Raw genomic sequence first — 14,650 nt, forward strand, 5'->3', positions numbered from 1 at the left:
TGACTGGGTGTCCATTATAGTGCTGCATTACAATTGCTAAACAGAGTACTGGAAAGGCACTAGGTACAGTCTGGTAAAGACAATACATAATTTGCATGACGGCACTAAGGGAGCATTTCGGAGTTCAGTAAGTGGGTTTCCAAAGGCACTTGGCAATTGGGAGGAGGAAAAGTAAATGAGAGCAACTGCTTGTGAGACTGACATAACCTCAGAATAACATTGAACTACATGTTGCTCTCCTCAGGCTGAGAACAGGCTTGGCAAACGCCAGCAATCAAACCATCTGTATAACTGCATCCGATTTTTTGCTACCAAAATGGATCAATTTATGGGATTGTTTTGACAGGCATGTTGGGAAATACAGAACATATAGTTTTCATCACTGTTTACTTCTGTTTTTCCTCTTGTTCCCTTTGACATTGCCCACTGGCTTATATTAGAGTTTGAGCTCCATTTAGCTCAGCATGCAGAGCTGGCCATGCTGCCAGTGTCTCTCCCTGCAGAACTCCTCCTGTGCCTTCATTTGCATGTTTTCTTCCTGTTCTTTAACCAGAAGGGGAAACTTTGAGACTTAAATGCATAAATCATTAGGTCCAGGTCAAAAATAGTCCATTTTTCAAAGTGGTTGTCCTCACTCATCAGATTTGTAGTTTGTCTCGGGAATTTCTTGGAAACATGGAATCCATTTGTAACACTGTACAGATAACTGTAGCATGAAGCTGAACTGGTCTTGAGGTCAGCATCCAATATTCAGCACTAGTCCTCCTGCAGTGGTCTAATTGGCCGTTCATGAAGCGTGTCTGGTCCATAAAACTCTGACGTCCTACAGTAGGATCCTACATGCCCACAGTAGGCCTTTAGCAAGACAACTAACTCACCAGTGAGGCAGAAGTTAACTTCACCTGGATCAGGGTGCTCTCAATATGCTCTAAAATCAGCAAAATGTGCTCAAAAGTCATTCAGATTCCCTGTGCTGAGAAAGTTTGGAACAAAATTTTTGGTAGGGGAATGAGTGAAGTTTTTATTATAACCAGAAGTTAATTTTCATGTTCTGTATTACTCACTACTACAACATCTGCTCCATATTTGGTAGGGAGTAATATTTACTGACAATAGAGCTGCTCTTTCTATTCTTGGAAGCAGAAGGGATGCAAGTCAAATAATAACAGTCTTTTATGTAACAATACCAGACACCTGACAAGGAAAGTTGGTATAATTGCCTTCATTTTATGGATAGTGGAATTGAGGGTCAGGAAGATGTCTTGACCATGGTAACTTGATAGATCTCTCCCAGGTGAAGACATATTCTATTCCTCATTCATAATTTGTTCAGCTACAGATATTCTCTCATTTATGTATAAAACCACCGAAAAAGGTGGAATTGTATAGACAGATTAAAAAAGAAAAAGCTAGTAAAGTCTGTACATTTTGTAGCAGGAACAAAATCCCTTAATGGGATTGTTCTGAGTTGTGCCAACTTTCTGGGACCAGATTTTAGAAATGACTCCTCATCACTGTATTTTTCTTGTAAATTGAAAACTGTAATCTTTAATAGTCAATAGTAGAGGAAGATTATCATTCAGTGTTCTATTATTTAAATTACCTCTGTAAGTGGATTGTTTCTTAAAATATTTCTGTTTTCATCTTCATCACTGGGAGGGTTTTAGACATTGGAAGATACAGAATCTTATTTTCACTAGACAATCTAATTTTCTTGTATTCAGTGTCCAGTATACTTTGTGGAAACGCTTTGACAATTACATAAAGTTGGCTCCCAAATCCACTCCTGAACATTTAAATGGATTACACTAATTTTCAGAAGTGCTCAGCAGCTCACAATAAAGTTAAGAAATATTTATTCCTGTACTGTCGTTTCAGATTCACCTCTAAATAAAATAGCTTTATAGCCTGGATCCTACCTGTTTGTTTGTTTGTTTTGATGTGCTAGACAAAACTCCTGATAGAATTATAGGGAGACGATTCGCTCAGGATTCTTTTAGGTCAACTAACCAGATCCAAATTGGATGACTTATTTTTCACATGGTTGAAAAGGATATGGAAATTTTCATGGTTATGGCATGATGTTAAATCATGACATCATAATCTTGCACTGAGGTGGGGACTCATTTCATCTGGAGGGATAATGTAGTACTACCATATAACATTGGCTATTTTTAGCAGAGGTATGAGCCGTATTCTCCAGGAGGTATAACTAGTTTAGTGAAAGAGCCATGCCCTGAAAAGTGAGATTAAACAAAAGCAGGAGGGAAGTACTTTGCAGATGATACTCTACCAGACTTTAAAACTATATATGTATATATGCATAAACCCCAAAGGAAATATTTATATTTCATTAGGCATTTATTTCTTCATTGTCATTAGTGTGTCAAAGTATATTCTACCAATAATATGAGCTAGAGATTGGCATCTGAGTGAGGCAAAGTTCTGTTACTGGTTCCGCAGGGTCTGAATCTGTCAGCTAAAAAGTAGCAATTAGGGTAGCACTCACAGATAGAGGAGGCATTAGAAGTTAAAGCAATGGAAGAAAGTTAGTTACATATGAATTTTATGTACTTTCTGATTCTCTTTTCATCCTCCAAGCTGTAGAGAACTGGAGATGGAAACCTAAAAAGGGTCTCAGAAAAATTATTTTAAACTGTGAGATGCTTTGCATTTTGGTTTGGCTGCTTTTATTGTACTTTAGCACAGTTAACTTGAAAGAACATGCAAAAGAGAAATCAACAGCAAGTGAAATGAGACTGAAAACAGGAAACCCAAAGTAAGCATTATCTAAATATTTGATCTGGCAACATCTATATTATCTGCAAAAAGGTGCTATGGCATCCAAGAGTTGACTCTTCCTAAGGCCAAAATCTAGATCAAAAGTGATCAGAAATCTTTAAGTTGATCAACAAGACTAGTGGTGAAATCAAATGATAGAATCATAGAATATCCTGAGTTGAAAGGGACTCACAAGGATCATCAAAGTCCAGCTCCTGGCCCTGCACAGGACAACCCAAAAAATCATATCATGTGCCTGAGAGCATTGTCCAAATGCTTCTTGAACTCTGTCAGGCTTGGTGCTGTGGCCACTTCCCTGGAGAGCCTTTTCCAGTGTCCATCAAGCAAGACTGTTAAATATACTGCAGAAACCATTAGTTTTCTTTGATGTAGAAAGGATTAGCCAGCCTCAAGAGAACTGGGGAAACATAAATGGCATCCATGAGAAGTCATTTTGCTGCCTTTGGTTTTTCCAGCTCATGCTCTGCATTTCTGAGGCCCATGTGATTTCTCTTTTAAGGATTCACCATTACTAGTGTACTGAAATGCCTTGTTACAGGCTCCTGAAAGAAAACGCACATGAGTTGGACCTGTGTTGGACCTTGAACCTGAGGGCCCACAGCCCAGAGGCTCACTCTGTGCCATGCTACTCAGAGTGCCAGCAAGGCCCATGACCAAAAGGAGGTTTCCCTCCCTCCTCCCCCACTGGTACTGAAGTGACCATCTCGACAGTTCAGACAAAGCAGTATGAATCCTACCCATAAATTTTCTCCAAGTCTTTGGCCTTGATAAAACAGTTCAGTTTTCAGGATTGTCTGCAGAGTCTTCTTTCTGCTGTTACAATTTCTTTCTGGAGTATCTTATTGTTTGTTCCTTATCTGAAAACTATTTTCTGTCTTTCTCCCTTGGTTTATTGTAATGCTTTCTGTTGAATTAGTTCCACAGTTGTTGCATCCTCACAGTCAACAGAGGAAACATGTTCCTAAGAAAAACCACACTCCCTAATACAGAAACTGAATCAAGCAGGCTGAAAACTAAACATAGGATGTGAAAGACCACAAAAATTGTCTGTTCCACAAGTACTGTGTGCTTGCATTGGGGATGTGTGGTAGGGCCATGGGCAGGAGGATAGATGATGTTTGCATGATTATCTTCTACCTTCTCCTTATATAAGCCTGAAATCAGATAGGTGATATTGGTTTAAGGTGCTGTTGCACAAGGCAGGTTAGTTTGCTGGTGAAAACAGTGTTAGTCGCTCCATCTAAACAAAGGCAATTGCTGTACAAACCATGCAACACTGAGCAAAATGCTACACTAAACAAAAGCCAAGCATAAATTTGGTGTGGAAAATTATGGTCTGGCATTTTTAGAGAAACGTTTTGAATATTCTACTCTCATACAACACAACTGTCATTAGACAGTAGTAAACAGTACTAGAATGTATCAATGTTGAGAACTTGAGAAAATTGCATTGGAAAATATAGGGGTTGTAATCGTTCTTAATGAGAGTCTTCAAATATGACAGTGTGATCAGTAATAGTACTGGTACCAAAGAGTATTGGTTCTGCAGCTATCCTGTGCCATTTCATAATGACACATTCATATGACAATTTCTTAGCTTATCAAACTGCATCCGAGGTTTTGAACCTCTCTGTTTTAGTTTCATATTGCATGAGAGTTACTAAGATTACTCTTGGACGCACAGGCTTGCAAAAGAATGGCCTTCCAGCACCATTTTCTCTCCCATTTTCCCTCCAGCATCACTTCTGGCTTGCAGTGCTCACATGCTCTGATTACATCCCCAATTTACTGATACTGCAGTGGCTTGTTGCAACATACCTTGGTTTTGAAGCTGGGGAGTGTTTTTTCAGGGGAGGAGGGAGAAGCAGGGAGTAGAAGGTTGAGCTTTTACAAATGAGGCTCCCTTGGTAAAAAACCCTCACCAATGTACACAATAGTCTTTGCCTGCATCAGACTTGCTATTACAGTAAAAGCCCACTTGCTGACACCAATCATTCCTGTAAAATTTAAGGCAGCATCTTTGGGAGAAAAGATTTAATTAACACATAAACCCCAGAGTCACTATGACAATCTCCTTTCACGGTGATGGGAATGATCACATTTTTACCCACTGTCAATCCTTGAAATATAAGGGTTTTATGAATAATCTATAGTACATTTTTTTCCTTGCAGAATCAATCAGATTCTTTTGTTACTTTCATACAAGAACATTTCTGTCTTAGACATCTAGAAAAACTCTAAATTTATCTGGTGCCTTGAGGGGCTACCTCTGCTTGTGTGACAGGAGGTCCCTTGAGCATTTTGGGTTAGAAGCATGAAGGGAGGCTGAGCAATTCCATCCTAACCAAGATCCACACGAGACATCCCATTATTTAAATAGTGGTGCCCCTAGGGCAGTGTATGCAGAACCCAGTGCAAAAAAAACCCCAAAACAAACAAAAAACCACCAAAAAACCCCCCAAAAAAGCCAGTGCTCATTGCAGACAATAAATAAAATAGTGGCAATGATTACCGTGATGTAAAATTAGATTCAAAAACTTTAACTGTGAGGCAGAAATAATGACCTTTGTAAAAAGCTTTGAAAAAAAAAAAATGTCCCCTTAGTCCAATTGAAAAAATTGTATCTAATACTACATACTTTCTTTTGACACCTTCTTCTCCTACCTGTTATATATCCTTGAAGGAAAAAATACAGAACCTTTTTTCCCCTGGGTTACATCAAAGTTGCTTCTGCATTACCGTGGCATAAGCTAGATTAGCTTGTAAGGTTTAATTTTATGATCTTTGGGGCTTTAACATCGTTGAGAATAAATCTATGATCACCGCTTAGACAGAGAATGTTGCATATATTGTTTTCACTGGACATTGTTATACAATTTCTGTATCCTTTTATTTCCTTAATAATTTTTTATATGGTTCCACAGTACTGAACTACACCTAAGCAAGCTATGATCTCTATATTAGGGTTGGAATGTTCTTAATGCATCTTTAGAGTCGTAACAACTCTAATAACCTGAAATTTTTGCAAATATAAATTTTGCATCTAGATAAGTGCTTTTTAAAATGATAGCAGTCTTCTTGTGTTAAGCTTGATTGCAACCTGTTTTCTAAATTAAAAAATGTAAATGTGGCATTGACAAAGGTTAAAAAGATTTAAAGGGGGTTCTGTCAGCAGTGTATGCACACACCAAGCTAAATCCTATGTATCTAATCAGTGTCCTCTGGACTGTGTGCCTTGGTCCATTGTTTACTTTCAAATCCATAATAATTTTGTATCCTTTCACTGGGCAAAGATTCATTTTAAAAACTAATGAATTTAAAAATACGCTTTTCCCTTGTCCATTTGATACCGAGCCTGCAATTTGACTTTCATTGTTTGTTTCCCTTCTTGTCTCGTCAATCCTTTTCTTTCTTTCTGTCCTTTTACTTTATTACATTTTTTATTGAGGACTGAGATGAACTGGTTCCTGCATCATGGGCCCATTACACTTCCTAACAATTCCATTTACACCTTATTGTTTGTCTTATTGCTGGAAAATTCAGGTGATTCATCATGCCTGAAGAAGCACCTGATCCCAATTCCCTTGATATCACAATCACTATGTGACAGGAATACAGTTAGTGGTGGCTTTCAGGCTCAAAGAGGCCAAGGTGATAACTCTTTTGGGACCTTTACCCTCTCAAGTATTGATGAGTTCCATTTTCGTAATGTTCTGTTTTCTTGCTCCCTTTCAACAGCCCCCTGAGTGTGGAAAAGGGCTTGGAGTTAATAAAGGAAGTGGCAGATCTCCTGAAGCTGCAGATGAGTGTCTTCGATGATGTCAAGTATGTACATGGAATTTGCTCCTTTTTATTTGACTTGATTTCTCATTATTTTTGAATAGTTTGTCTTACAAGGAGATATGTGCTCTTTAATGCCAAAATTAATGAGAATGTGCAAGAGGCAAAAGAGAGCATTGTGATGATCTTTGTAACATTCCCTACACACAGGAACAAATTATTTTGAAAGAATTATAAAGACTGAAACTTTTCTGTGCTTTCATAGTGAAAAATAATCTGTTCAAAGTGCTGTAAAAATATTACCAACCTTATGTAAAAGCTTCTAGGTAAGGAAAGTCTTGTGAAGGGTCATTATACCCAGCATTGCTGAGGGGAAGAGTTACATCACAGATGAATAAAGAATTTGAGTCCCTGGCTTTGAGACTGGTACATGGCACCCTGGGTCGTGCTGCTTGGTCAGCTACTTTAATTTAAAAAGTCACAGGGAGTTCAACTATGTTGAGCTACTGTTTTTCCTCCTATGATTCATACTGATGAATGCTCTGCATGTTAATGTCATGAACTAGGAGGTTATGGATCTGCTATGTCCAGTAAAGAGCTTTAGAGTGGGGATTTTCTGAAAGCATTTTGGTAGGAACATTTACTTCACAAAACTTCATTCTTTCTTTATAAAACAGAAAATCAAAGTAGTTTGATATAAAAGGAACAGCAAAGAAGGGTGAGCTGTGGGAGGGTTTCAACAGCTTGCTGGAAAGAGCCACATCTTGGGTGCACAGAAAATGACTGATGTCCAGGCAGCCTGTGTTTCAGAGGGCTTGGGGCTGCTTGCTTTGGCCCATGGGTTGGGTTGCTGAAGTGCAGAGTCTTTCTCAGCCTCACCTGTGCTGACATCAGCTTTTGTTTAACTTTCAGTTGCAGAATTCATTGTTTAATCCTCTAAGTCATAGTCTGATGATGTTTCATCTTTAGTGGAAGTGTTTATTCTTAATTGGAAATAAAATTCTACCCCTTTTATTACTGCATATGTATGGAAAAATAGACTACTGGGGAAAAAAATCTTTTTAGAAACCTGAAAAATACCAGATACATTGACTTTAATTATTGAGAAGGAAAATAATCTCATATTTGTTTGATTTGTTCGATGAATGTTTTTTGGTTGTATTTCATGAAATACATTTTTATGAAAACTGAGATTTTAAATTACAAATCCCGATGATATTCTATTATCTTCCCTGTAAAGAGAATTTGCATCCTTGACTTTGTACACTAGCAGATAAACTACTGTACATTTAAAGGAGTAATCCCATGGAACCATTTGTCTGCTGGAATCAGCGGGTTCTGCATCATTAACTTCATTCATTTACAGTACAAGAGTACTTTCACCTACCTTTCTTATTGTTATAGTAGTTTTGGTTATTTTTTATCATCTGATAAATCACAACAACATTGCAACTGGTAGACTGTAGATTCATTCTCTAATGAAAAATATCCCTCCAGAAATATAGCTAGCTATGATCAATCTTTTCTTTATTTTAATGTGCAAAATTAGGGAAGTCGGTTATTTTGCATCTATCAGTATGCAGTGATATGACTGTACTGAAAGTATCTGTACGGTCAGTATCTTAAAAGTATGTTATGAGTTACAGTAACTCCAAACACAACTGAGAATTCTATTTGTACAGTGTTTTTATCAGTCTTTGCCTTTTTAAATGATCTATAAATCTGAGAAAGGTTATCCTGAATCTCAGATTAGTGAGAATTCACCCATAATAAATTTTCTTTGTCCAAGAGAATGAAACGCTTTGACTCAGGTTAAACCCATGAAATACTGAAGAAATGTGGAGCTGACCAGTAGATATAACAGCAGTAGAGTCTCTAGAAAAAGGCCTTGCCGAGAAAAGAGTTAACAATTTTTGGATTTATTGTTTTCTTATCACTGCATCACTATCTGGAAAACAGTGTGAGTTTGAGGACTCTGGTTAGCTTCTGAGTGGCCTCATGGACAAGAGTTTCAGGAAAAACTTGATGCCATGTCATATCCACAACTGACATATCAAAGTGTGAGGATGAGGTCTTTCAGAAAATATGTTTTCTACTTGCGCTTTGGAATCATGGGTGATTTACATTATTTTATTTCATTGGCAACTAAAAGTATTCTTTTTCTTAGAGATTCGTTTTTTTAAAAAAATGGGGAATTTATGTAGAAAAAACTATCAATAAGGCTGAAGATGAAGGATTTATAAAAGGGGTGGGAATTTGTTGTACTAGCCTACTTTGAACTTTGACCTGAGTATTTGCTTGGTCTAAAATTCTCAGTTCTCTCTTTTCTCTCCAAGAATTCCTAATGGTTCAAAAGTAAAAGTGTAGACTTGGATTTTTTTAGATAATTGCAGAGATTTCAGAGTAAAGACATATTAATGAGGATAATGGGGTTAATTTGAGAGTGTAGACAAAGTCATCACATCAAATTGGAGTAGTGTAAGAAGAACTGAGGAGAGAGGGCAAGTGGTGAGTTCTTTTAAAGCTCTTTAAATTCTCAGTTAAGAGTTTCTTGCCCTTTTCTCTGAAAAAAAACCCCCACATTAAAGGGACTTCTTCACTAAAAAATTACTGCCTTTAGTTAGTTTTGCCTGCAAATATCTTTCACTCTTCCCTATATATTGCTACGGATTCCTATCAATTCCCCCTGTTAGCTCTTGATTAGTTGATGCATGGTTGTAATCAGCTTATCTTATCTTCTGTCTTTCACAATCCTGCCAGCTTTAACTGATAGCCTTCAATTCATAGTATAGCCTCAGGCTTGACTTCCAGAGCACTCAGTCCACTTCTTCAGCTGATTTGTTGTCAAGTTTGCATTGACATAAACTTTGCTCGCCCTGGGAAGCAGATGAGTGGGAATAGATTTAGGGAATTCGTAATTAGAAATATTTCAACGTTGAAAAAAAGATCCAACATGTTAGTTGTCACTTTTGGACACAGCCTGAATCTTTATGGAAGTAATAGTTATGCTTAATATGTTTTGTTAATGGTTATGTAGCTGTCAAATAAATTCCATTATTTCTTATTACATCATTAGAGACCATTAAAAGGATATTAGCATGCTGATGTAATTATGCAAGCAGACGTAAAATGACTATAGTTATGATTTTATAATCTAATTATAGGTGTCCAATGCCCCTGGTGATTGATTGTTGGACTGGTATCATGGATTGAAGTCAGATGGGTAGTAATGTTAGGAGGGTTTGTACCTATTTAAAAAAAAATATTACTTTCCAATCTGCGACATTGACCTTCTTCATGTAATTGCAGTTCTTCACATGTTATGGAATAGACTTACAAACATGAGACTTTATCAGAAAACATCCAAATACAATAAAAATACCAAAATCTGTAAGCTCACCTTTGAAGGTAGTAGAAAGGATGCTTAGAATTAACAGTCAAAGCCACTGATTAGAACATAGATGTCTTATTTCATTTCTGATGAGAATACAAATTATTTCCAGATTTTTATTTAGTGTTCTCATATTTGGAGTATTTACTGAGAACTTTGCTAAGGGGAGTTTTCAGCTCTGGCTTAGCTGAAGACCTTTGTACAGAAAGAAAACAGATTGTTCTGATTTCATCATATTTCAGACCTTATATCCTACCATTCTCAGCCTCCAGTTAAGAGTTAGATTTTCACTGAATATTGCATTCTCTCTAGACTGATATGATTTTCACAATTGCCATTGAAGGTCTTTCCCTCTAGGTGTCTCTTTTTTCCCCATTTTGTTCTGCTTTAACTTCCCCCACACATTCATCTTAATGGCATCTTTGTCATTTTTGCCTTCTAATATACTTCAACTCAGTACTCAAAGAACTGTCCTTTCAGGAGATGTGATAACCTGACTAACGTTTCCATTTCCATATATAATTTTTCAGTGGAAAACCGGTATCAGAGCACTTTATATTCATTCCATAAAATTACATTAATCTCTATCTGCTGCTGTTGTTTTGAAGTGTAACAATTGACTATATGTAAGCATATAATCTAGATATATAATGTTGGGAATGAACAGGATACTTAGGCTACATTTCAGATGGTAATATAAATAGATTTTCAAGTTGAAAAAGCTGATTCTGGTTATCTAATATAATGTCCTGGATTGCAAAGCCATAACATTTAACCAGACTTCCCCTATCATGAATGGTTTGTTGCATCTATATTATACATCCAAAGCTAAGTTAAAAGACCAAATCACTCATCTTTCAGAGTCTAAAGCTCCAATACCCAGGATTAAGGTTGGTTGTTCAGCTTTCACCTGACAGTGCTCCCTACCCACACTGAGGCTACAGATAATTCAGTGTTTTACTTGAATAGCTTATTATAAAAAAAAATGAAAATTCAGGTAACTGAAGGTATGTAGGGAAACTGTATGAAGACTTCAGCTGAAAAATACCTTTAAAACTTTATAGCAGACACAGTAGTGTGGTCTGTGTCTTGAAAGGAAAATACTATAAATTCAAAGTAATGACTAGTTTCAAAATTTAACGGTTTGTCTTTTATTTTAGTGATAACAATAAACAAAAATTTGACTTTGTTCTGAACTCAAGCCATTTTTTCTTAAATTTTTTGTTAGTTCAGGTAACTAATCTTTTGAACAACTCTACTTACGATACAGTCCTGAAATATTGAGTCATATCTATATGTTTTTCTGCAGCTATCTGTACTATTCACAGCAGAAAAAAGATTACTTGGTTAATGAGTAGCTTGTCAATGTTTCATTTTATTTTCATTGTTCAATGTGTGAGTTCAGGTTTTATTTGTTGCACTTTATTCAAATTCTGCTTTAAGGTCAGAAATCCCATTTCCTTCTGCTTTGGTTTAGTTTTTTTCCTATGGTGCTCTTCAGTACACTATCAAAATGCTTGACAAACGTGAAGCAGTATATTTAACCCATATGAGATATGGGGTTTTATTAGGACCACACATAGCTGGAGTTATGCATGAAAAATTAGTGTCAAAGCATTTGCCAATACGAGTCCAGTGTGATGTCTCATAGTATACCTTGTTCAGCCTCTTCTGCAAAGAACTTCACTGACTGAGAAGAGATCCCATTACCTTCAATTACCATCTTGAGCATTCAGCAGTCCCAGAAGTCAACTCTCAGTTCAGACAATGCTATTTGGCCTCTAAAATAAATAAATAAATAAATTCTTGAAATGATCTGGCTTCGAATGGACTGAGTTTGAGTCTGAATCTGAAGTGGATGGTACCAGCAGAATTCAAAGTAACAGTAGGACCTACATCTTCATAGTTCCATACCTTATGTGCAACATACCTTCTGAAGTCTGATAAAATTGAAATTAAGCCCCCTGAAAATATCGGTCTTCTCTACTGCTTGACCACCATTCATCTTTGGATGTTAGGGATCCTATTGAAAAAATAGTTTGAAAAGAAAGATTGCATTTCTACAAATGAAGTGCCAACTATGTTTTTTAAGTAAACAGTGATTCTAACAAAAGCTTGAATTTGGAAGGCTTATCATGAGGGCAGTTACAAGCACATTCTTGCCATGCTTCAAATCTCTGTTTCCAAGCAGTGGGGTTAGAGACACTTTGCACCTCCTTTTCAAAGAAAAGGCCTTACACAACCAAACATTACCTATCATTATCCTGATTCTTAGGAAGAGCTGAAACGGTTGGGCTGGAATAAATACAATTTGAAAAGCCAGCCAACCATCCCAGTGAAAAGAAGCTGAACTGAGGAAGATGTCTGAAAATCAAACCAAGTGGTGGAAGTTTGGAGAAGCTTTAAATGTGTTCAAGTCTGAAGTGTTGGGCAGGCAGGCTGATGAGTGGAGCTCCCAGCCTCACCTATTATGAACATGTGCATTGGCTATAGTGTCCTAATCATGCCATATAGGTTTTGTTCATTGTTTGTCATGTTATTTTTATAACACCTGAAAAATTCAATCAACCAGTTAATCACATTCAGTCATCCAGAACCTAAACCCTGGAACAATACTTGGTATTTTCACTTCACCGTGCTGATGTACTATGACATCTGGTCTATGTATGTTCTAAATGTGAACATCTCAGGAAATTGTTGAGAAGCAGAATAGTGTGAGGGAGGGTTATTTAACCACTGAGCAGTAGTGGGACAGGTAGCACAGTGTCTTATTAGGTTTGTATCTGCAGACTTCCCTCTACCGTGCAGATTCTCCATGACTGATTTCTCATTTATGTGGTGTGATTAATCTTTTCTTGTGTTGCATGTTGAACACCTGTGGATTACTATTCTTGCAAAATTTTTTTCTAGATTGACAAATTCTGGATTCTGCCATCTATGTCATTTAGATTTACTGAGAGGAATGTTCTAGTGTTGTGCACATGGCAAACATATAGTTCATCCTGCTCTCGTTAAGATACTGTAGTATAAACTAGCAACAGATTGAATTTTTATTTCCATTCCACTTATTTTCCAGAAATTAAGTAAGATTTTTATTTCAGTTGGAACCTGTGCTATTCTTAGTCTCAGTAAAAAGATACACCTTTCAAAAAAGTTGAGCAGTACTTGTCATCTGTTCTCTGATTTTAACTAGCAAACCAACAGCCTATGGATATTTGACATAATCTTGTTTAAAATGTTGTAAAAGCATAACTCAGAAATAATGGAACCCCTTTTACTCAAACTTGACTTCTTCCACAGATTTAATGACTCTGGGAAACAAATTATCTGAAAAATGTACTGCTATAACTCATTACATGCAGGCATTTATAGGAAATTACCCTGTGTTTTCTGGTATATGTTGTCTTATTTGACAACTACTTTATAATACAAAGATACATGAGGTTTTAAAGGAATGATGATAAGGAAACAAAAATAAGGTAAAAGTTTCAACTCTGCATTTCCTTACTTAAAAATGTGTGAATTCACAACCTTAGCATTACATTAGTCTTGAGGCTTTTCCCCTAAGGTACAATATAATATATTTTGTGTGCTTTTCTTTAATGAATGTGCATATAACCAAGATCTGCCTTCTTCCCTGAACTTGCCTGCTAAAACAATATAAAAATCATTAAAATAACAAGAAGGATTTTGGCCTGCAGCATTTTATGAATTCTAGGTGACAAAAGAGAAAGACCATAAAAATCTAAGGAGATTCTTACAAATAGTGTGTACGATGTTTGGCTTTTCATTACAACATTTCATCTCATTGAAACAGAGGGTTTACATTTGTGTAAGCAAAAGCAGAATGAATCTGGTTTATAGATACATTTCCATGAACTCATTGGTCCCTACTCAAAAGAAGGTTTTTGCAGATAAGTGACCTTCTGAAGTTTATCTTTTTGTAAATTCATATTTCTCTACTACTATCCCCCTGTGCGACTGAGAATGCTGTCATATTCCTTTTTTAATAAAATTAAAGTTAATAACATTACAGGGTAGGCAGGATATATTCCTTCCTCTCAAGCAAGTCACGGAATATATGCCATTGCATTTCATTTATATAACATTTCACATATTATTAACAGGTAATCATTTCCATTCTACAGATGGGTAAATTGAAACTCAAGGCAGTTTGCTTCATTTTCTCTAAAATGGTACAGAATTTGGTGACAGATATGAGAATAGAAACAGAGCACTGTGATTCTCACTCTTGAACTAAAGCTTGGTTCACAAATAGAATTACTAATATTAGAAATGAAAAAAGATTATAATGTAGGGATTTGTTTAAAACAATAATTTCTTAGAATATATATGACAAAAGTATCTTACATCTATGTCTTTCTTGATCCTCCTGCCCTTGGCTACCTGATTCTCCTACATGTACAAACACACTTTTTTTTCCCCTCTTTTTTGTGGCCTCGATGGTTGGATTGAATGAATATTACAGACCAACTGACCCAGCCAAAAAAGATAAATAATTCTTTTGCAGTATTTTTTTACACACTAGCCAATAAATATTGCATATCTGGGTCAATGAGTTGCACCACGATGCTCCTGTGGAAAGGTTTGTGTTCCTTAAGAGCCATAAAGACAGTCAGAGCAAATACACATCTGTATATGTATACGACTGAAAAA

General features: G+C 36.5%; 1 protein-coding gene across 1 annotated transcript in view; it reads left to right on the forward strand.

Moving 5' to 3' along the window:
• PTPRN2 (protein tyrosine phosphatase receptor type N2) overlaps nt 1-14,650 on the forward strand; it is a 645,372-nt gene that overhangs the window by 263,835 nt on the left and 366,887 nt on the right. The window contains exon 10 of the mRNA XM_032679900.1: nt 6,541-6,627. Coding sequence (XP_032535791.1) covers nt 6,541-6,627 — 87 coding nt within the window. The remainder of the gene's footprint in view (nt 1-6,540; nt 6,628-14,650) is intronic.

The sequence above is a fragment of the Chiroxiphia lanceolata genome, chromosome 1 (assembly GCF_009829145.1).
Source record: "Chiroxiphia lanceolata isolate bChiLan1 chromosome 1, bChiLan1.pri, whole genome shotgun sequence".
Classification (NCBI taxonomy): Eukaryota; Metazoa; Chordata; class Aves; order Passeriformes; family Pipridae; genus Chiroxiphia; species Chiroxiphia lanceolata.